The sequence below is a fragment of the Capricornis sumatraensis genome, chromosome X, assembly GCF_032405125.1.
Source record: "Capricornis sumatraensis isolate serow.1 chromosome X, serow.2, whole genome shotgun sequence".
Taxonomy (NCBI): domain Eukaryota; kingdom Metazoa; phylum Chordata; class Mammalia; order Artiodactyla; family Bovidae; genus Capricornis; species Capricornis sumatraensis.
Window position 1 is genome coordinate 58,955,718 of NC_091092.1, and position 22,941 is coordinate 58,978,658.

Below are 22,941 nucleotides of genomic sequence, written 5' to 3' on the forward strand. Positions count from 1 at the left end.
GTTACCCAACTTCCAGGTATATCAAATCTGATTATGCACAATGGGATTGGCAAGATGATCATTGAATGGGTCTGTGGACCTAGTCCTCCCCCTGTGAACTGTACTCTAACTAGATTTAATTTATTACTTGGTCTCCATAAACCCCTATTCTAACTGGGAAGTCTAATGATGCTTTAGTCCTCTGGTATCAATGTTAATTCAGATCTATGTCCAATAGTCCTAGAAATGTGCTGATATTCCCCTCCCTCCCAAGTAGGCAATCATCTGAGTAAATGGCTGGAAAACCCTTTGGCAAAGGAGTGAGGATATAACCATAGTATATACTTTTCATGGAATTGCATAGTACTTCCTCTTAGATACCTGGAAATCTATCCAGTCAATGGGTTCCAGTCCTGAAGGGTTGGTTCAGGGGCAAGAACTGAACAAAGTACCATGACTTTTTTATCTGGGCAATCACACTCAACTTTCTGTTACTGCAGTCTTGTCTCTGATCATAGATTTTCAGTAGCACTCATTGACTCTTCATCTATTTTTGCCTATTCTGTTAACCATCTGTACAACTTCCTGTTGATCAAGCTCCCTTGGCTGTCCCTCCAACCTTGCTGGCTAAGATAATTTCAGACTCTGACTTCCGGTGATTAAGCACTGCCATATGGTCCCCATTGCTTCAAGGCACCATCATTCTTGTTGCTATCAGCCATCCAAGCAGTCTTTACACCAGGGCTCCCCTTAAGTCAGTGAGACTTCATCAAACCTATTCTGCCATTCAAGGGTCTTCCTTCTATTTTTCCTTGCTTCTCCCTTTCCTTTTGGATGTCTGACCTCATTCCCACATGAAGGTTTCCCAGGTTACTCTTGCTCCTTCTTCTTTGTTTTTCACAAAACTTCGGCCAACAAATCTCTTGCTCTTCTAATCCCACTTTGGCATCTGGGTCCCAGACAATCTAAACTGACCCAGTTGATACCATGAACAATCTCATGTATAAAATAGATAGCTGGTGGGAAGTTGCTGTGCAGCACAGGGAGTTCAGCTCAGTGCTCTGTGATGACCTAGAGGGCTGGGATGGGAGGTGCGAGGGAGGTCTAAGAGGGAGGGGAGCTATGTATACATATAACTGATTCACATTGGTTTTTGTTTGTTTGTTTTAATTAATTTGGCTGCATCAGGTCTTCGTTGCAGCATATGGGATCTGTGTTGTGTCCTGTGGGGTCTTCTGTTGTGGTGCATGGATTCTCTAGTTGTGTCCCACGGGCTCTTTAGCTGTTGCACATGGGCTCTGGAGCCTGAAGACTCAGTAGTTGTGATGTGTGGGCTTAGCTGCTCTGCAGTATGTGGGATCTTATTTCCCCAACCAGGGATCAAACCTGTGTCCCCTGCATTGCAAGGCAGATTCTTAACCACTGGACCACCAGGGAAGTCCCTGATTCACATTGTTGTACAGTAGACACTAACACAATATTGTAAAGCAACTACACTCCAAAAAAAAAAAAGATGGTGTTCTGGGATCACTCATCACCTGGCTGTCAAGGAGCAACTTAACCTGAGTTTTGGACACAGTGTAACGTCAAATAAAGCATTCCTATGCTAGTATTTATGTGTTATTTTTCTAAAATTCAAAATTGATTGATATCTTGGTTTTTCGTTTTCTTAATTTGGCAACCCTACCACAATGACAGGGTTGAGGTTTTATGTAGGCATAACAGCATAGTCACCAACTTACTAAGGCTGATTTAGCTATTGATCATGCTAAACAGAGATCAATTTCAAGTCCCAATATATGACCATTCTTGAAGAGAATTGACAAGTGATTTGGGGACAAGTTGACTACAGTGAGCCATTTCAGACTTGCATGGGGCAATGATGCCTCTCAATTGCAATCAGCACATTATGGATATGGGTTTGCCTTTCTTTTCTGGAGAATTTCAGACAACTCCATTAGTCAAGAGCACTGAGACAGGATTATATATAACTTGAAATGGACCCAGAGATCCACTTTGTGGCCACAGGAGTCCAACATTGGGCACATGGCTGGGATGTTATTACATACCACATCATCATAAAATGATGAAATGGTGTGTTGAAAGCACAACTAAAGTTTCAGCTTGTAGATGATACCTTGAGAGGGTGGGGTGTTACCCACCAGGAAACATTATATATCCTAAATCAATGACCATTATAAAGGAGATATAGAGGTTTGGGAACTAAGGAGTAGGAATAGAAGTCATCACTCCCAGTGATCCACTGGAGGAATTTGTACTTTTATCCTCATAATTCTGGGTTATACAGGTTTAGTTCTTGGCTCCCAGATTGTGCCTTCACCAGAGGACAACAAATTAAATTTTAATTAAATTTTTATTCATGGCTAGTGCCCAGTCACTTTTGGCACCAAATCGCAAGTCTTCCTGATGGTGGAAATTGACCTTAATAATTGGGAGAAGATAAGGGCACTGCATACAATGGGGACAGGCAAGAACAGGTTTGATGTCTAGGTGACCCAGTTAGGTATCCCTTAGAAATGACAAACAAGTTCTCCAGCTCATGGCTTGAGATGAGCAAGGTGTCCAGATCTCAGACCCTTCAAGGACAAGGCATAGTCACTCAACCAGGTAAGCCACCTAGACCAGGAGAGATACTAGCTGAGAGTGAGAGGAAATCCAGAATTGAAGTGTAACATAGACATGATGTTTATCAGTTAAGGTCCTAAGACCAGCTCCAGTGGGAGGTGCTAGAGTGTTTCACTGATCTTTTAAGTTTTCCTCAGGAAAAGAAACTCAACGTAGGTGAATTACTCCAGATTTTATTTATCTGAAGCAAATAAGCCTGAACAAAGTGAGGAATGAACTATGGAGGATGCTGTGGTGTGTTACCAAGGCCTTCCACATCCCTACCTCTTTGACCCTGAAGCTCTTGTTTCTCCAACTGCTGAGATTGTTGGAGGCTGACTACTTCAACTGAGTCCTTCTCCAGACACACCCAAGTTCATATCCCTTGCAAGTTCATGCTCACATCCAGTAACTGATAAATGCAAGAGTATAAATGCCTAGCCTCCTTGCCCTGATTTGTGACAATTTGGAAAATCCACCCCAACTCCAAAACTCCTCACGTGTACAGCTGAGGACCTAATGGTGGCTGCAATGACCCTAAGAGCACTCCCCAATCAAACCCCTACATGCTAATCTCAGTCTCAGAGATTGCTTCCCAGAAAAACTCACCACTGACAGTGTGTTTTGTTATACATTTTTTTTTCTTTTCCTTTAGTTACTATTTCTTAGTATGAACAAATTTTTCAGCACTTTCCTTTACAGTTTCTGGTGTTTTATGTCATGCTTATAAAGGCCTTTCCTATCCCAAGAAAACATATTCACCCATATTATCTTAGGATTTTCTTTAAAAAGTTTTAAAATGTTTGATTCATCTGTGATGTTGATGTAAAGAAAAAGACAGAGACCCAGTTTTACTTATTTTTAAATGAGTAGCTAGTTCTCCTGACACTAATTAATTTTTAAATCCCTCTTTCCCTCAAACTTTTCTAAGATATAATGTGCTTTTATCCTTTTTCCAGTTTCTAGGTTTCCATGCTTAACTCATTTATCTTCCATTGTGCTCAGTTATTGAAATGCTTAAATCATGAATTTTTCTCTGAATGTGGTGCTGGCTGCATCTCATGTGTTTTTAAACATATGGAGTTTTTTTCTTCATTAATTTGATTTTTTGACATTATGCATCCCATTATGGTTTTAATTTATTCATTTTTAAAGAACTGTTTATATGAACTTCTTAAAATTTACTAATGGTAGGAATTTTGTTTTTAGCTTTACTGTAGTGTGTTGAAGAAATCAGGTTTGCACTGTTTCAAAATGCATTTAAATATGAGTGTTCACGAATTTGCATGTCCTCATTGCTCAGGAGCCAGGCTTTCTCTCCTCTCATCCCTGCATCTAATATAACTAAAAGTGAGCAACTATTTTCCCTGTTACTTGTTATTATTCATTGTAATGTGTCACGGGTTAGGACATCAGAAAATGAACAGTAAAGGTATGTAGATTTCTTACGGGGAAATCATTTCAAGATTTGTGCATCATTTCAAGAACTTTATGGCAAAACTGTTGGCTGTTCAGATGCCATTTTGTCTCCTGTTTGGTTCTTATTATCATTTCTGACTTTCCTTAGAGCTGGATGTGTCAAGGGATGCCAGGGCCAACACTTCCCAATACCTTTAGAAAGTTCATTTTATCAACCAAGATCTCCAGGCTTGTTGTAAGCCAGACAGGGTATTGACTTTGTCCCACTCCACTATTGACTGGTTGTGTGATAGCTGCCTCAGCATCCCCATCTTTAAATGGGGAGTGTTCTGAGTCTGATGATCTTTAGGAAGCTGACTAGATGAAGCTAGAATGATGGGCAAAGCAAATGAAACATGGAGGGGAGAAGAGGTATAGGAGTAAGTAAGGGAATCAGTAAAGGGGGGGCGCCCACTTGGTCAGTGTCTTCCCTTAAGTTCTCCACTGAGAGAAAAGTACATGGCAAGTGCACGGTAGGTCTAGGAGTCATGGATGGGGGAGGAAAACAGACAAAGATTTGAGTCACTGAGTTAAGATTTAAAACCTCAGCAGAAGACTTCCCTGGTGGTCCAGTGGTTAAAAATCCATCTGCCAATGCAGGGGACACAAGTTTGATCCCTGGCCCAGGAAGATTCCACATGCCATGGGGCAACTAAGCCTGTGCACCACAACTACTGAGCCCATACTCTAGGGCCGGTGAGCTGCAACTACTGAAACCCACTCCCTAGAGCCCGTGCTCCACAGCTCCACAGCAAGAGAAGCTACCTCAATGAGAAGACTTCACACCCCAACAAGAAAGTAGCCCCTGCTCTCCACAACTAGAGAGAGCCCGTGCACAGCAACAAAGACCCAGTGACGCCAAAAATAAGTAACTAAAAATTAAAAAAAAAAAAACCTCAGCAGAGAACAAACACCCAAGAAACCAGCCATAACAATTTTATGCTTTGCTGATATATTTATTGATATATTTCCCCTTTACAGTTGATGGTGACAAAAAGCAGATGGACCCCTACCCTACCCACCCACCCCTCAATAAAATACAGACACAGATTTCATTCAGCATATATAAGCATTGGGGCATGTCCAAATTCACCTCACTGGGTTACCAGGAATTGAGCAGGCCAATACTGAAGAGGCTGGCCCTGCCCCTGGGGTGTCAGCAGAGGCTATAGAATCAAATCATGGTGGAAAGAGCTGCCTAGCCCTGTCGCGTGACAGTGGGCTCCTGGGTAGTTTCCAGTGAGATCCACAGTCCCATAGAAATCTGTGCCTCAGGGTTCTCATCTGCAAAATGGGGATAAGAATCCTGCCCTGAATATATCACTAGGCTATGAGGCTCAAAATAGAAATAATTTGTCAAAAGTGCTTTTGCAAAAGGTAAAGTGCTGTACAAATTTAAGGGAATTCAATTGATTGATTGTGATTGTCAGAGTGCCCCAGAAATAGGAGTGGACTGGCTCACAGGTCCAGGGGCCAAGGAAGTGGCAGAACTCCTATGCTGTGCCTCAGCTGGGCACCAATCAATGCCGGTAATGCCCGCTGCAGAGAGCAGAATTCCCTTTGTTTCTTGGCCCCAGGAAGTCACATGGCCTAGCACCTGGGTTGGGGCTGGGAAAGTCACTGGGGAAGTCACAGAAAAGTCACAGGGGTCAAGGGGGAGGAAGAAAGGGGCATACAAAGCAGGGGGCCATTACTATCATCACACACAAAAATAGACACCCACTAGATGCAAGGCATTGAACTGGTGGTGCAGATGAGCAATGAAGGCCTGCGGGGAGGGGAGAGGGAGGTATTACAGCAGCAGAAGGAGGGGTACTGTCCTCACTTGCTGGCTCCCCTCCTCCTAGAGGAATCACGCCAATGCCCATCTATCTGCAGGAGAAGGGAGGGCAGGGAGACAAGAGTCAAGAATATAATCATCGGACCTAGGATGGAGATCCCCTTCCCCTGTTACACTGCTGCCCAGCATCATTAGGAGGTGCCAGGATCAGGCAAGCAGCTGGTGTATGCACTTTGAGGCTGAGGCCAGAGCTGGGCCCAGAGCACCACAAAGGCAGTGCTGGGTTTCTGGGAAAAGGCAGTGGGTGTTAGCCCTTTGGGGAGATGGCTAATCCGCTCACACATGGACACCATCCTAGGGAGCTGGTTGCTGAGTCTACGTTTCAAAGCCTGAGCATCATACATGCCCCAGGAAGAACAGACATGGGGCCGTTCTACTTGAGATGGGCCGCTAAGGAGATTCGGTGAATGGGCCAGGTGGGGCGTGACTGGCAAGGAGCGATGCCCTGCCAGCTGCTGGCTGGGGAAGGGGAAGGAAAGGCATTCTCTGGTTGCTGCTTTCCTCCAACTCCCTTAGCAAAGGCTGTGGGACCTCCTGGGGAACTGGGGAACTGGGGAGGCTGCCCCACAGGGTACCAGCTGGCACCTACAGGTTAAGGCAAACAAGCCAATAGATCACATTGAAGAAGAAGAAGGTGACTGGGAAAATCACTCGTGAGTAGTTATCCAAGCGGTAGACATGGATGAAGAGGCGGCCCTGCTGCCAGCTGCTGGCGTCACAAGTGGGGACCATGCAGCAGTACTTATCGCACCACCTGCTGCAGCCAGCAGAGCGCCGGAGGCGGCTTGGCCTGGCGGCCTGCTGGGCTGGGCAGGATGGGCCTTCATCTTCCTCACTCTCCCCCAACTCGTCCTCCTCGGAGTCCTCAATGTCGCACACAAAAGCTTCCGGATGCTCAATGACAGGGATGCGGACACGGATCGTGGCACGAGGCTGAAAGGAATGAGCGAAGAAATCAGAATGAGTCAAGGGAAGATGAACCAAGCCCAGGTGCTGTCTCAAGGATTCCTGAGGACTCAGAGCTTGGCACCCTGTTTCTTTTCCCACAGCCCCACCCCAGAATTTCCACCATCACACCAGAAAATTTACCCAATGCCCCCCAAAGTCCCAGGTTACCCCTCATTACTTGGTGAGCTGGCCACCCATGTGTCATGAGTGCCAGTGCCCTACTTGCATGCCTCCATCCTCCAAAGCCTTGCCACCACTCCCATACCAGCTCATACATGGCGAAGTATGGGAGAACCACGGGGCGCAGTCCGGTTGTAGGTCAGGAAGTTGAGCACAGCAAACTCCATCAGAGCACAGAAGCAGAAGACGAAGCAGATGGCAATGTAGAAATCCAAGGCTGTGATATAGGACACGCGTGGGAAATTCTTCCGCGAGAAGGTGCCCAAAGTGGTCATGGTGAGTACAGAGGTGATCCCTGTGAAAGGAGATGAGTGGAGGTGGACGGCACCACTAGCTCATATAGTACACTTTGGAAAGGCCCCCAGAAAAGGCAATTCTGTGCTCCAAGGAGATGCCTGCCTCACCCACTTACCTAGAGAAGTCCTGGCTGGAGCAGACTCTTTCTTGATCCAAAAGGAAATCCAGGAGACCATTGTGGTCACAGAGGAAGGAACATAGTTATGAAAGGCCACAAAGCCAAATCGCCTGCTCACGTTGAAGTAAAGCGTCATGACTATGAAATCACCTGGAAGATATTTAAAAAATACCTCCTCACTATAGCACTGCCATGAGGGTGTCCCACATGCAGAAGGACATGCATACTAAGGGCCCAATAGGGGCTCATGGGATGCCCACCACGGTCCTTGGACAGAGGCACATTAAGGCAATACCACACACAGAGACACAGAGGAAGTCCGAGAGGAGACTCACTGCCAGGCCCATGGTCAGTTAAGAGTCAAGCCAGGGCTAGAACCTTCATCAATTCTTTCTCAGTTCACTGTCACACACCCCATATCCATCTTTCCAGGATAGGGAGCAGAATAGTCAAGTGAAAGCAATAAAATCAGTTAGCCCTCTAGATATCAGAACCACATGGCTAATGTCCAGGTGGCTGACTGAGGCCTCCACGTCCACACCCTACTCTAAGCTAACCCTATCTACTCAGCTTCCTTGAGATAGTGTGTGGATATTTATACCAATATTTGAACCCTGGACTCCTGTTCTTAGTCTATTACCCTAGCCCAAAATGAGTGTTTCAAGAAAATAGAAGAATTAGCTGAAAGTGAAAATTTCAGTCAGTCCTCTAGATGTCAGGTCTGCAGAACATACATCCACAAGGCTGACTGAGGTTTTCGCATTCATTGGGTATTGTGTCCTTGATGTTGGCTCTTAGCCTAGGCAGTGATGGCTTGTGCAGGACCTGAGGACAGCCTCTATCTCCACTTGGCATCTTCTGTTGGACCCATCATGCTGCCTTATAGTCTGACATGCCCAAACACTCTGCATGCTTATCATGACCCCCGGAGATTCTGGAGGCCTTTCTGAGGCCAGACTATCTCTTTTTACTCTCAACATCATGTTGGGTTTACAATAGTTCAAATTCTGGCTCCTCAGTGAAACTAAGCTCCAACTCTCCACCTCAGTGATGCTGTAGAATTCGCTGGCCTTATTAGGTGGGTTTTTAAACCCCTTCAGGGCAGGTCTCACCTGAGCCCCGTTGCTATATTCCTGCCCATCCCAGCCCAGCACAGCCTAGAACCCAGCAGATGCACAGCAACTCTTGCTGCTGCCTGGCAACAGTTCTGTAAAGAAGACCAGAACACTAACCTGTCCATGTGTCCTCCTATTTTAGAAAATAGATCACCTGCCCAGCAAGTCTGGGTATGTTGGGACTGAATGGGAAGACCAGCCTTTCCTACTCACCTTGGCACCACTGACACTCAAGGGGCAAGACTTCTCAGAATCTTCTGGAAAAGGCCAGGAAGTTGCCTGGGGCGAGTTGAATACCTGTGTCCAGAATAGTAGCTTTGCAGATAGAAGTCCTCCTCCGGGGCTGCTGCAGGGACCACTCATCCTTGCCTACTAGCCAGAATGTTATTTATCGAGATCCTAGCTCCTTCTCCTGGGGTCTCGACTGCAATTAAAATGGCCCTACTCAGCTATAGCCACTCTGCACAAAACTTTGCTGAGTTGATGTATTCTTGTTGCAATAAGATTGATTATCCTATCGGCTTTTTCTATTTTTATTTTGTCTATTTCACCAAAGAAGAACCTTCTCTACTTTTTAACAGATGGGAACTTATCCTTTAAGGCCAAGTGAAGGTACTAACACACACTTTCTTATTTCTGAGGAATGGAGGAGCATGGGTAAGGGACAAAAGATATCTGAGGAGCCAGAGGGGGAGAAAAACTAAAGATGCTTTCTGCTCTTATCTGCCTCAGCCAGAGCACAGTTGGTCACTGCACTGTCAGAGGAACACAATGTAAAAGACTGTGTCCAGAGACTGAGACTAGAAGGATGAGTGGAGCCAAAGCTTTGAAGAACAAAGGGGGAAAAAAAAAAAGAACAAAGGGGAGGGAAAAGAACTACAGCTGTATAGTCTATAAAAGAATATGATCCAGGGTTGGAACTATAATACTGGCTCTTTGATCTTGACCCTGTGGAAGACTGACTAGACTTACTGGAAGCTCAGTAGTTCTAGGGAAAAAGAACTAAGTCTAACGGGTGGAAGTTTCAGAGATTTCAATTTCAGATGAACAGAGAGGTTTTTTCTGATGAACAGAGTTGTCCAGTGAAGGAAGAAACTCTCTTGCAAGACAGCAAAATCCTAATCATGGGTGAATTCTGTATCAAAGGCTCAACAGCCAGCAGTGAAAGATGCATTACTCACTGGGGGTAAGGCTCCTGAAGCAGAGGTTCTCTGGTTGAAGGCCCAAGGTGGCCAGAGTACCAAGCTAGCACTGCATTCTGAACCCTTAGGAGCTTAGGACCTAAGTCTACTCCAGACAGAGAGAACTGCCCAGGGACCGACTGAAAGAGTTGGGACCAGTCCCAAAGATAACTATGATACTGAAGAAACTATGATTCAAGATCAACTCATCTCTCGCAGAAGATAAAGGAGGCCTTCTCCTTTCTCTCAAGAACTCTCCTCTCTTCCAAGGAGGGCGGGGTGCTTACCTATTGTCATTGGTGATGATGCTGCCTCTGGGGCTTTGTAGTCACTAGGGTACCATTTTGAAACAATGTACAACCATCTACTAAACGGAACCACTAGTGACTTGAAAGCCCATGGGCCTTTTCTCCTGCTGCTTTTGATGATGGGTTCCCACCTGTCTGGGGAAACCAAGGTGCAGAAAGGTAAGAGGCATGCCAATGGTCAGCTGACAGAAGAGCAAGGGTCCCAAGTCAAAGGGAGTAAAATTGCTTACCCAGAGCCCCCGAGAAAAAGGAAAGCATTTGTAAAGCAGACTTCTACCCCTGCCTAGTACTGTGCAAGCAAAGCTCTAGCCAGATGAGCATGGGCTATTCCTCACCCAGGGACCAACTCAATGAGTAAAGCAAAAGCAGATTTTCTGCCTAGCCACACGGAAGCCAAGCAAGACACCTTCCATGGCAAATGGCTGGCTGGGTGACTGGTTCCATCCGCAGGCTGGAAACGGTGAGGGCAGAGCCGCCACTGCCCTGACTGGTCAGTATGTGTGAAAAGGCTGCTCCCAGAGCAGCCCCATGGAGGCCCCTTGGCTCCTCATTCAGATCACCTAGGAACACAAGCAAAGACACTCATACCTAATTGGGAGCTAAAGTATAATAGACCCAGGACCCTCCCCTTTAGTCCTTGTGAGGGACAAGGTCAGAAAACCAATGATCACCATCCAAGTTGAATCCACCACGAAGCCTTTGACGGGAATCTGTGCATGTCAGGGCTGCTCCTTTAAAATAAATGTTGATACGGCAGTATTGTAGCTGCTGAAACCTCTTCCAGATTATCCCAGCCCTCACATAGCTGATGACAGAACTCCAGCCTCCAACCTCCCATCAGGACAGACTGCATCCCACTCAACTGGAACCACTCGGATTTTTCTGAGTATGGAGAACTCACATGACCTCCATTTCCCCAAGTGTCCAAGTAGGTCAGTTGTAACAAAGCTCTAGAAACCAAAAGGTCTGCATGACACGGCTAGTTGCAAATTCTGACAGCAACAAAACTTTATCTACTCACCTACCCTCTCCGGGGCTTGGCAAAGCACTTACTTCTTTGCAGATGAGACTGAGATATAGTTACAAAGTCTCAGTTTCCTCTGCAAACAGTTGTAAGTGCTTAGCATTTATAAGACAGGAGCCATGGTTCTACAATATTGTCATAGAATGAGTACATAGCATTTGGACGAATGGATGGCTACCTTCAGTCATCCTTACCACCCTCCTGGGCCTCTGGCTAGACCTAGCTCAAAGGTACACTTACCAGCCAGGGTTGTAACAGTTTCAGTCGTGTTGCTCACTCCTGTAAAGTCAAACTGGAAGAGCTTCCAGGAATTACTCTCATTGATCTTAAGCGTGAAATTTTCCCACTCGTAGATTAGGTCATTCTCAGGATAGGAAACTGTAAGGCAACGTGGGAAGGCAAGCCATGTGAGTCTGGGAAGCCGAGCTGAGGCGTCCAACATCATGGTGTCTGAGCAATGCCCTGGAGTCCTGACTCTGGCTGCACCAGCTGTGGGGCCTTACCTCTCTTACCTCATTGTTGAAGGCCAGCCAGTAAGTGCATTTACTGAGCATTCCTCAGTACCATGCCCTGTGCTAGACACACAGAGATGAGCAAGGCAGGAGCCCTGCCTTCAAGCATTCACATTTTATTGAATAAGACAGTGAGTACACATAAATTGCTGGAATTCCTCTGAGAACAAAGGAGGGAAAGATCAGTTGGGGGCACACCCAGAAAAGACTATTCTATAGAGTGGGTGACATGCTCAGTAAGTCTTAAAAGTCCAGGATAAATATTCTCTGTACAGATGAGACTAAAAGGGTGAGGAGTGTGTTCTATGAACAGAAAGGTGAAAATGCCTGATGTATTATGGAAACGTTAAAAGTTCAGGATGGCCGGCTCACAGAAGATGGATGAGGTATGTAGGAGTGGATAGCAGGGGCCAGTTCATGAAGGGCCTTGAGTGCTATTTTAAGCAATTTGGAATTGATTCGAGAATTCAGGAAGAATTTGAAACTAAGGAGTAACCTAGTCTAGATGATGCTTCCACTAGGTCACTCTAGCTCTTATATGAGGATGGCCTGTTGACAGAGAGACCAGTTATGGGAGCCCAGTGCAATAACTCAGGCACAATAAAATGAACAAAGGCAGGAGCCAAAGCTGTGGCAGAGAGAATGCAGAGAAATAAAATCAATAGAGATTCTGGAGGGAACACCAACAGGATGTGTTGATTGGATAGATGTAGGAAGTGAAGAAGAAAGAAGAATCAAAGTTCTTGGCGTGGAACACTGAGTGGTTGATGGTGCCTTTTAATGAGACAGATGGGAACACAGAAGCAATGCATTTGTTTTGAGGGTAGAGGTTGGGAGGAGACCGTGTATTTAATGTTGGACATGGTCAGCTTCAAAGTACAGATGTTGCAAAGTCCAAGTGGAAGATGACAAAGATCTAAACCAAGATAGTAGTGACAGTGAAGATGGAGAGCAGACATACTTGAGATACACTTTAGAGGTGACTGATTTGAAATGGGGCGGAAAGGAGAAGGAGGAAGCCAACATGAAGCCCAGGTTAAGCAACACAGCATTGTCAGCAGGAAAGATGAGGATGGACTGGGAGGCCCTGGGCAACCTTGGCACCATCTTAAGGGAAAAAAACAAAGGCAGAAAAATGTAAGGGGCAAGGATGAGAAAAAGAAGGGGCCCAGTGTGATGACTCTGGGGTCCCAGAAACCTAAGAATGTACTCACAGCTAGAGAAAGACAGAGGGCAAGAGTGAGAGTCCATTGGAAATTTGAGCATGTGGAGTGAGCATCCAGCCTCAATGGTCATCCTGGAAGGGAGAAAGGAGCCTCGTTAGGCTGGCCCTGAACACTTAGGTATCTACCCAGCTTGGGCCTGGGGACCACCGTCAATGAGTGGCAATGGTGGGATTTGAGACAAAGAGCTCAAAGGAGAGACAAAAAGAGTGGAAGAACAGCTTGGATGTATATGGCTACTCTGGCCTCCATCATCAGAGAAATGTATGGACCAGCTTAGATGGGCTTGTGTTTCTTGCCCATCCCAGCTTCAAGGACCTGCCAACACTCTCCCATTCTTTACCACCTCCTCGGCCCCATATCACCCAGATATCAGTCCCAGCTATGCCACAAACTCGGGCGGTGGCCTTAAGCAATATCTTCTTATTCTGAGGCCTTAGTATGTATGTCTATACACCAAGAGATTGAGCTCATGGTCTGGGAAAGCTGGAGGGGACCTTAGAAGTATCATTCAGGATGAAACCTCAGTCCATGTTTCTCTGGCAAAAATTCTCAGAAGGGGAAGAAGAGTCGCAGGAGGCAAGACTCCAGAAGCTTGACATACCTGATGGTGTACAACACCTTGCCATCCTTGTGGATGCGGACCATCTGGTTGGGCATGGTGATTGAGTGCTCATGGGTCCTCTTAGAATTCCTAAAAAAGGTGTCTGGGACCCACAGCAGGCTCACCAAGTTGCCACTCAGAACAAAGCTCTCAAAGCTGCCATTGAAACGAAGGCGTTCGTCATACCAAGTCTGGCAGAAGGTGATGTCAATGGTGTATTCCTGGTGGCAAGGATAGAAAAGCACACATTTGGGGCTGTGCAGACAAAGAACATTCCTGTGCCATCTTGTGATGGACCTATCTAGTAGACAGGAGCCCACTTAGGTTTGCACAGAGGAAAACAGCATAGGTTTAGGTGAAGGACATTCTCTATTTCCATGTATTCCAGAAAGAAAAAAAAAAATCCCAAATGAATAGCAATCTGGGAAGACACATTTAACCCAGAAACAGACAGACAATGGTGGCTTAATTGTAAAGGCTGGGCTCATCACATCGATACTCCCCTGTAGGACTATGATGCTACTCCAGTCAGGCTAACACCATCTGGGCTCCCACATTTCCATAGCAAATCAAAGATGTCAGGTCAAAATCATTCTAAACATTTACAAACATATGCACCTTTGATTGCATACAATGAAGTTGCCCCTTTCAGCTTTTATTTGGGGAGCACAGATGTTAAGTAACCCACAAGTATTTGGTCTCTAGATATGGTCTATCACATAAATTGTTAAATATCAAAAAGAAGGTTTAAGAGGAAGAAGTATGAGAAGCTAGAGATCTGCACCACTGGTATTGAAAGGAGAAAAAAAAAAAAAAGACTCTAACAGAACTGCAGGCAGCTTGAACAGCAAGTAGCAGAACAAGGCCAAGGTACAACTTTTAGGGCTAGTTCAATCTCCTTTACTTTAGAGGTCAGAGAGAAAGGAGTCTGTTCGAAATCAAACCAATAGTTAATGGGAACATACTGGCTCTAATGCTCAGAGCATCATTGCCATGGCCCTGCCCTGGGACTACCTCCGCCTGCCTTACTCTCCAGGGCTTACTCCACTTGTTCCAAGAATCCCTTTGGGGGTCAAGGTCCAGTTTTCCTCTGCAGGACCCCTAAGCCTTTCCTGTGAGCTTTCCTGCATCAAATAATGAACACTACCAACCAGAAACCCACAATGAGGAGGCCTGTAGAGCCCTTGAGGTTGGGGAGCACGGGTCAAGACCATCTCTGCTTGCCTTTGCTGCTCAGGACACAAGGTGGTGAGAGCCACTGCCCAATTACAGGGAGCCAGCCCCCCAAGACTGAGAATGTTCCCTGGAAGAGTACGGAGAATCACACAGGAAAAAGCCTGACTACCATTCACATGCAGAGCCCCCAGCCCTGCCCTGCCAAGCCACACCAGCCCTCATGAGTGGCCTTCAGGGTGGCTCTGCTCTCCTGCGTGGCTGGCAGCTCCAAATCGGCCTACCGAGCTGCTGAGTAAGCAGAGGAAGCATCCCCACTACGGGGCACACTTGCTCCTGTGCTACACTCCCGGGTTTCAAATAAGCATTTCATTCCCATTTAACCGGATTCCAACTGTAAGTTCAGGACACACCGACTGATAACTAACGGTTCAATTTTCCCCAGTCTGACAAGGGGGCTTGTTTTCTCTCCCTGAGGACAAATCCTGTGCTCTCCACAACCTCTAATTTATGACTGAAGGGTATTGGAACGCCTCCTCACCAAGCACCACACTCTACAGTATCACCAGAGAAAAACAGGCTATGTACAAGGACTGGGACCTTCCACAGCTTTAAAGAACTATGGGGAACTATGCAGATGGCCAGACTTCTCTGGGAAATTTAATACCACATGAGTGTTCGGATATCTTCTAAAGGCACTTGGCCCAGGCTAAAGCAACATGTTACCAGCCAAAGAAAATCAAGTTGCTGGCTCCTCTTTGGACCAGTTCTGTGCTACATGCCAGGTTCGGTGAGGGCTGGGTCATTCAACTGTATCCCTCAGGCTTGTCAGGTAGCAGTCCTCCCTGTGAAATCAGTGCTGCCAACAAGAGTAGACACACAGCAAAGGCTCTTGCAGATGTTAGAAACAGATTTCCCCAAATTACATCTTACACACATAACAAGGAGGTGGTAGCCAGATTTTCTACTACTCTTCAGGCCACTTTTGCCATGCTCCCACCAATTATCTGAAAGGTGCCTTTCTTATTAATTAATTAGCCTCCAATTAAAATAAATAAATTTAAATTAAAAAAAGAGTAAATGGTGGCTATGATGGTGGGACCAGAGGCCCTCAACCTCTGGCTCAAAACCCAGTATTTCTTGGTTTATCAACAATTTTAGTCAAACTAATTGCTAAATTCATACTCATTTTAGTAGTAAGCACATTGGTGACAGCAATGAATAAACGTGACATCAAGGGAAGAGGGAAAAAAAGCTTTAAAATGTCAACAGAAACTCAAAAAGATCTGACTGCTCTCACATTTCTCTTCTTCCTTCCCCAAAGTTTGTGGCTTCTATCTTGAGCACTCTTTCTCATGCTCTTGTTCACTCTGAGGGAAGCCACCTGCCACACGTGAGCTGCCCTGTGGGGAGGCCCACGTGGCAAGGACTGTGGAAAGCCTAGAGACAGTAGCCAGAGAAATAAGCCCTGCCAACAACTACATGAAAACTTAGAAGGGGACCCTCCTTATTCAAGTCTTCAGATGACACCCCAGTCCCAACTGACACCTTAACTGCAGCCTTGGGAGACCCTGAAACAGAGAACCCAGCTAAATCATGCCTGGATTCCTAACCCACAGGAGCTGTGACCTAATGATTATTTGTCATTTTAACCCCTATGCTTTGGGGTTAATTTTTGCATGAGTGAGTAAAGTCGCTCAGTTGTGTCTGACTCTTTGCGACCCCATGGACTACAGCCTACCACGCTCCTCCATCCGTGGGATTCTCCAGGCAAGAGTATTGGAGTGGGTTGCCATTTCCTTCTCCAGAGGTTCTTCCCAACCCAGGGATCAAACCCAGGTCTCCTGTATTGCAGGCAGACGCTTTACCTTCTGAGCCTCCAGGGAAGTCCTAATTTTTGCATAGCTGATACATAAGTACACTGTGCCCCAAGAATAAGGCAGTCAAACAAAGCATCACAGTGGGGAACCCCACTCTTGCATTCAACCTATATAAACACCTTGAGCTTCCATGAATGTTTACTTACCTTTGAGTGTGTATCTGCAAGTACTTTCTCAGAGCCTAGACGGTTAGCTCACCCAGTCACATGGTGCTTGTTGGGTACCAAGGTGTGTGCTAAAACTGTGTCTGCCCTGGGCTAGGCCGAGCCTATGGCAGTGATGGAGTTGGTTACTCCAGTCTTCCTCATTATCAGGCTCCACAGATGAAAATGACATTTGAAGAACATCTTTTATAATTCATTTGCTTAGCTAACATATACTGGGTCCTTGACATCAAGGAACCCATAGTTGAGAGAGCAAGGCAGATACAGAGTACATAATTAGAATACAATGAGGTAGAGAAGTTCAGGTAAACAACTGTGATATACGCTAAAAGGTCTGAGAGTCAGAGAAAGGAGTGTGGTGTGAGTAAAAAAAGGGAGCAACTAATAGTTGTAGAAGGCAGGGAAGATGCTGTGAAAGAGATGTCATTAGAGTTAAATCTGGGAGGATAAGGTGAAAAATTGGAAAAATGCCATCCCAAAGTGGAAATCACTTGAACAAAGGCTCAGAAGCACAAGATGGCCTGGGAAAACCATATGCTAGTGTGACTAGTGTACATGATCTCAAAAGGAGTGAAAAAATAAATAAATAAAACTAGAGCCCTGAGTTGGCTGCAGACATGGAGAGCCTTGGCTGCTAGAGTGTGGGGTTGAATTTCATGCTTTAAGCAGGGCTGGGACTACAGGAGGCATGTCACGCAGGAGGCTGGGTTAGTAGGTTGCCTGGGGCAGGCAGAAACCTTGCATTTTGTATATATCAAGTAGGAGCTCATGGAGGCTACCTGGGGAATACAAAAGGAGATAAGAAACTAGGGAAGAATTCCTAGAGCAACAGTTGGTAACTACAAGAGTAAGTCCATAAAAATCATTATCAGAAGAAAAGAGCCATTCCACTGTGTTGTTTAAAGTTGCTTTATTATTCTTATTTTGTATGAAATAATGAAAGATACAGTCAGGATTCCAAAGGTCCTTTTCAGGCAGCAAGGGACTTACTACTTTCAGTCTCCTTCTCAAGTCCTTGTCATTTAAATCCCCCCCTCCATAAGAAAAAAAAACAACCTCTTTTGTTACAGACACAGAAAAACCAAGTACTTGAAAAGCCTCACGGGTCAGCTCACTAGGCTAGAAGATACTATAAATCAAAGCTCCGTACTCACCATGTCCATGATAGAGAGAGGCCCAAGGGTGTTGACAGACAGTTCGACGGTGACCACAGTGGGTCTCTCTGTAAAGTAAGCAGAAGTGGCAGAGGTAAGTGTCAAACAGAAGTGTGGGGCAAGGGAGGGTGTGGTCAGCGGCAAATAAAGAGGGTAAGGATTGGACTACATGGTTTCAAGATCTGATACCATTTCTTTCTTTCTTTTCTCATGAAAAGGCCCAATTTATAGGCTGTGAAGAGTTGGACATACCTCAAAGGTCAATCATCTAGTCCAGTCATCTCATTTTATAGTTGGAAAAACTGAGGGTGAGAGAAAAGTCTAGACCAAAGTCAATGGCATTGCTGAGACCAGCACTGACATCTCTTACGTGATACGTCAGCAACAGCTGTTCCTGCCCACATGCAGGGCACCACCACCTACATCCCAGGTCCATTCTCCACACTTAGGCCCTCAACCCTGCTACCCTCTGGGGCCTGGGAGATTTAAGTCCTGCTACTCACCTCCAATGCCAGGGCGCAGTTTGTAGTCATAGTTATGGAAGATGCCATCCAGGATTTCCGTGGCTGTTGGCATTTTGCCAAGTTTCTTATGGGTACCAACAGCAGTGGGCTTTATTTCTTCAGAGGAGAGGTCCTTTTCAGGAGGCTGGGGCTTTGGGCCATAGACCTTATCAGCACTGGCAGAGGATCCCTCCTCTGATTCAACTTGAGGTCCTTCAATGCTAGAACATAAAAACAAACAAGTGAACCTCTGTCCTCCACTCTGAGGGGCCCAGCTGGTGCCTCCTGGGACAGAGTGAATAAGTCGGCAACCCACAGCATAGTTAGAGTACCTGGTAACAGTAAATCAAGAGCCAGATTATTCTTGTTAATTTCTTCTAAAACTTGTGCTCTCCATTGGAACTTCCCATGCTATCCATCTTTAATGGTCATTCTTTATTTAACAAAAATCAATAACAAAAGCACGTTCAAGATTTTAAAATAATATTTCAAGGTAAAAGCAAGAGCACGTGGGTGTATGAGCTCTAGCCAATCAGCTGCCGTTACTAGTCTTGGTCTCCAGTCTGCCTGAGCAGTGCCACCTGGGAGCAAATGGGCAGGCAAAGGGCCAGGGTTGTGAGAAATGCTCGCCAGAGCACTCTCTCCCAGAGAGGGTCAGAACACTGCAGGTCTTTGCTTTAGTGATACTCTACTACATTGCAGCTGGGGGCCAGGGCTGGGGGAAGCTCTGAGAACTGAGAGAAAACAAACACTATTATTTAGGAAATAGATGGTCAACAGGAATCCAACCTGAGTGCCACAGCCAAAATATTACACAAAGAATTAAACTTAAAAATTTAAAAAACTTAAAAAAGCCACCTGCAAATGTATAAAACACAGGAGATACGGTGTTAGAAATCAGAGTCATGCTTCCTTTGCTGGGAGGCAGTGAGGGAGGGGGCACCAGGCAGCTTGAGGTTCTGGTCATATTCCAGGCCCTGATGTGGGTGTTTTGATATCAGTGTGAATCATTTTTGGACAACTCGTCAGCCGTGCACTTATGGTTTGAGCACTTTTCTGCATATATGTTCTAATTTTTTAAAAAAGCATTTTGAAAAATTAAAATGCTAATAAAAATCTGCAAATATATGGACCTTATATGAACCCTGATTTTAAAGGGCAAACCATAAAAAAACAAAACAAAACAAACACAACACAACAAAACAAAAAAAAATTATGATACATTAAGGGCGATTTGAATATTGACTGGTTAGTTTCTTCAGGGTGAAAACATTCTAAACATTTTTAGTGTAATAGTGGTATTTTATTCTGTTTCTGAAGTCCTTACAATTAGAAATACATACTAAAATAATTACATATGAAATGATATGATGTCTGAGATTTGCTTTAAAAGAATTTAAGCTGGAAATAGAGAGTGGGTGGGATGCATAGAAAATAAGACTGCCTATGAGCTGATAATTAACAAGGCTGGTGATGGGAACATGGAGATTCACTCTACTGTTCCCTGTACTTTTCTATGTCTTTGAAAAAATTTATAATTAAAAGCTTTTTCAAAAGCCATCATCAAATTAATCTGTGATGTTGGAAGGCAGGAGAGTGTTTTTCTTTGGGGAAGAGGGTGTACTTGGAGGGGCCAGAGTGGTGAAGCTGGTGGAGGTGGGGGAGGGGACAGGCAACTTTCTGTTTCCTGGTCTAGGTGCTGGTTAAATGGGCATGTTTCCTTTGTGAAAATCCACTCTTGATTTCTACACTCTTATATCTCGGTAACACAAAATTATTTTATAGTTTACAAAATCAATTAGACAGCTTGCTCCCTCAAAGAAGGGGTTAACAGGGCAGGAGATGTGGGTATGGCCTCTGTACTGCAGACCAAGGGAAGGCCAACTTGAACAGCACAATGCATGCTCCTGCAGTATTTCGAACTCTTAGAATTGCTTAAGTGGTGTCCAGATGTGCCAAGTTGATGCCATTTCTCATGTCTGAGGTGGCTATTTCCCACTGTGGGCAAGGGAAGAACTGGGCTTGGGGAAAGCAATTTCCATTTCTAATCACATATCCAGAGATGCCCTCTTTCCCTGAGGCTCTTCCCTCTGTCCTCTGAATAGATCATGCCAGCCTCTGTGGGGCAGGGGAGGAGGGGCGGGGGGATGGAGAACTAGGGGACTGCAAAATGTGTGACTTGACTGGGAGCGTGGCATGATCAGGACTGTTAGCCAGAGCCTGCCATGACCCCTCCCAGAAGTCCACAGCCAACCAGAAGAACCCCTGAGTTTCGAGAGGCAAACAAACAAACAAGCAAAGGCCCAAAGACCACCACAATCTCTCTGGTCCCAGACTATGTCTGCCATGAAAATGAGATCAGAGGGTCTTGAGGCTGCTGTCATCTGACAAATTGATTTTGCCAGTAACAAATTTCAAGCAAATCAAAAAGCCCCGTCATCCTGGGATCTTGGAGTTAAGAAGTTGCTAACAATGAATACACCTTTCCTCAGCTAGCCATTAAGCCAACTTTCATGGCTAGAAATAATAAAAACATGAAAAACACTCATGCATAGGACTAGGGGGGTCTTCCCATGGGACTTTTCAGGCAACCACATCCCTCTTGATGCAATGGTCCAAGATGGAGCTGAATTTCTGCAACCCCTCCCCCACAGAGGATGCTCAGGCAGCTGGCTGGGGAAAGGAAAGAGAATATGAGAAGGGCCACTGGACTGCTTTTTTTCCCCCCATATGAGTCCTCTTTTTCACTTTACAGATGGAGAAACTGAGGCCCAGATGGAGGTAGGAGGTGTGCCCAGTGTCATACAAGTGGTTTCAAGATGAGCCTGGACCCGAGCTAGGTGGTTCAAGACAGCCCGTGCCGGCACACCCCACTGCCACCTCCCCAGCTCTTTAATGACGTCACAGGTTACCATGTGGACAGTGCCTGAACTGACAGTGTGAGTTTCTGCAGTCCTTCCCCCTAGGCTGGAAGGGTAGTTCTCATCACAATAGCCCCTCTTCCTTGTTGGTTTTCTCTCTGCTCCCCTCCCCCCTTCTGCACCCCTATATCCCTCTTTTGCCCCAGTCACCATGTCATCTCTCCCAATTAGTCCAGTTCACATCTAGAGGGATGTGGATGACTGGAAATTCCTAGCACGCATTCAGAAATATTTACCAAGCCCCCTGATGAAGCCAGCCCCCCTCCTCGCCAGGGCATCAATGAGCCAGCAACCAGCTACACAGCCCTGCCCCTGATGAGCTGAAGTATTCTGGGGTGGGGAGAGAAGCCATCTCCCCAATACCCCTCCCCGAAACGAAAAAGCAAGACAAGTCTAGTGGTGGAGGCTTCTAGAAAGATCAGGAAGCTTAGGAACTTGTGACAGTTGCAGCTGAATGGGAAACCATCTAAAAAATGTGAAGCAGTCCTCTTTCACTCTCAGAAGCCAGAGATTCAGGGGATAACCTTCCTGGCAAAGTCCCAGGACCCCAGGAAGGTGTGAGGGAAGCCGGCTGCTCCAAGGAAAACCTGCTATTGATCTTTGGAAGAGTGGGAGGGGTTGAAATGCAGGATCCAAAACCACAGGCCTCCGAGATGACCATTCTTGACCCCTGGCTCCAGTCAGCCAAGGCCGTCTGGGGGCATTAGGGAGGAAGAGGGAATCTGGCGGTAGAGGGGGATGGGGTGGACAGCTGGGGTGGGAACTCTTGGACTAAACCAAGGCTCTTGCCTGGGACTGGCACCAAAAGGAGCGGCGGGAAGGGAAGCAAATAAAGTCAGAGTCGTCTGGCACGGTGCCTGGTACTCACTAGGCGCTCAGAAAAGAGAAAAAACAATTTTTTTTTTTCGAACGAGAGAACACACTAGCCAACAACACTCAAACATTTTAAGTGCAGTTTCTTCCCCCTGCCCGCACACCTCTCTGGGCGCCACGTTCCCAAAGTCCCCCCAGTTCCCAGAGGCGCGAACCTGACCAGGCCGGTCACCTCTTCCCAGGGAATGCTGGGGTGGGGGTGGGGGCGGGGGCGGGTAGGACGCGATCGGTCCCAGGCCGCTGCAGTGGTTTGGAAAGGGGGGTCCCCAGGGGGTAAAGGGAGGGGGCACGGGAGCGGCCAGGTGACAGGCGTCCCGTCTTCCTTCCTGGGCGCCCCTTCAGGGGCCCGGGGCTCCCATCCTAGGGGAAGCGGAGCGAAGGCCGGCTGCGTGCGTCGAGCGGACGTGGGACCAGGGTAGATCATGCGAGGGCCTGGGGCAGGCGGGGAGTGGGGCTCGAGGAACACGGGGTGCGGGAGTTTTCAGAAGCGGGCCTCACTCCCGGGGAGAGGGAGCGGGGCCTGGGCGGGGACTCCTGGGTCCAGGGCTGGAGACTCACCACGGAAAGATTACCAGCGTGCCCAAGAGGATCAGGAGAACTTTGGTCGACATTGCGGCGGGGACCGGCGCGACCACCTGTGCGGAGGTCGCTGCGCGCGGTCTGTCCGCACTGAGCGCGGCGTGTAGGGTTTTGTCGGGCTCCAACTTTCACTCCTCCCACTCGCCCCGCCCCGCGCCCCCCATCCTGGCTCCTCCCCCTAAGCCCCGATGGAAATGTCCGACGACGTGTACGCGGCTGCGGCAGAGGGAGGGGTGGCTCCGGCCAGGCGCGGGGAGGAGGAGAGAGACAAGGAAGAAGCCT

General features: G+C 46.6%; 1 protein-coding gene across 1 annotated transcript; it reads right to left on the reverse strand.

Annotated features, from left to right (window-relative positions):
* Nucleotides 1–5,150: 5,150 nt before the first annotated feature.
* GABRE (gamma-aminobutyric acid type A receptor subunit epsilon) lies at nt 5,151–22,693 on the reverse strand. The gene is made up of 9 exons (XM_068962288.1): nt 22,639–22,693; nt 18,287–18,507; nt 17,784–17,851; nt 13,413–13,633; nt 12,800–12,882; nt 11,314–11,451; nt 7,443–7,595; nt 7,126–7,325; nt 5,151–6,835 (listed from the first exon to the last, which is right to left on the reverse strand). The coding sequence occupies exons 1-9, from the start codon at nt 22,689–22,691 to the stop codon at nt 6,488–6,490; spliced, it is 1,485 nt and encodes a 494-aa protein (XP_068818389.1). The 5' UTR covers nt 22,692–22,693; the 3' UTR covers nt 5,151–6,487.
* Nucleotides 22,694–22,941: the final 248 nt, after the last annotated feature.

Bases quoted from the DNA above. Each gene is read 5' to 3' on its own strand.
- GABRE (XM_068962288.1), bottom strand. From the start codon at position 22,691: ATGTCGACCAAAGTTCTCCTGATCCTCTTGGGCACGCTGGTAATCTTT. The intron at 11,452-12,799 runs GTGAGTACATTC...GTTGCCTTACAG, and splicing joins CCCTCTGTCTTTCTCTAGCT to TTTCCTATCCTGAGAATGAC. The intron at 7,326-7,442 runs GTAAGTGGGTGA...CTCCTTTCACAG, and splicing joins TCCAGCCAGGACTTCTCTAG to GGATCACCTCTGTACTCACC.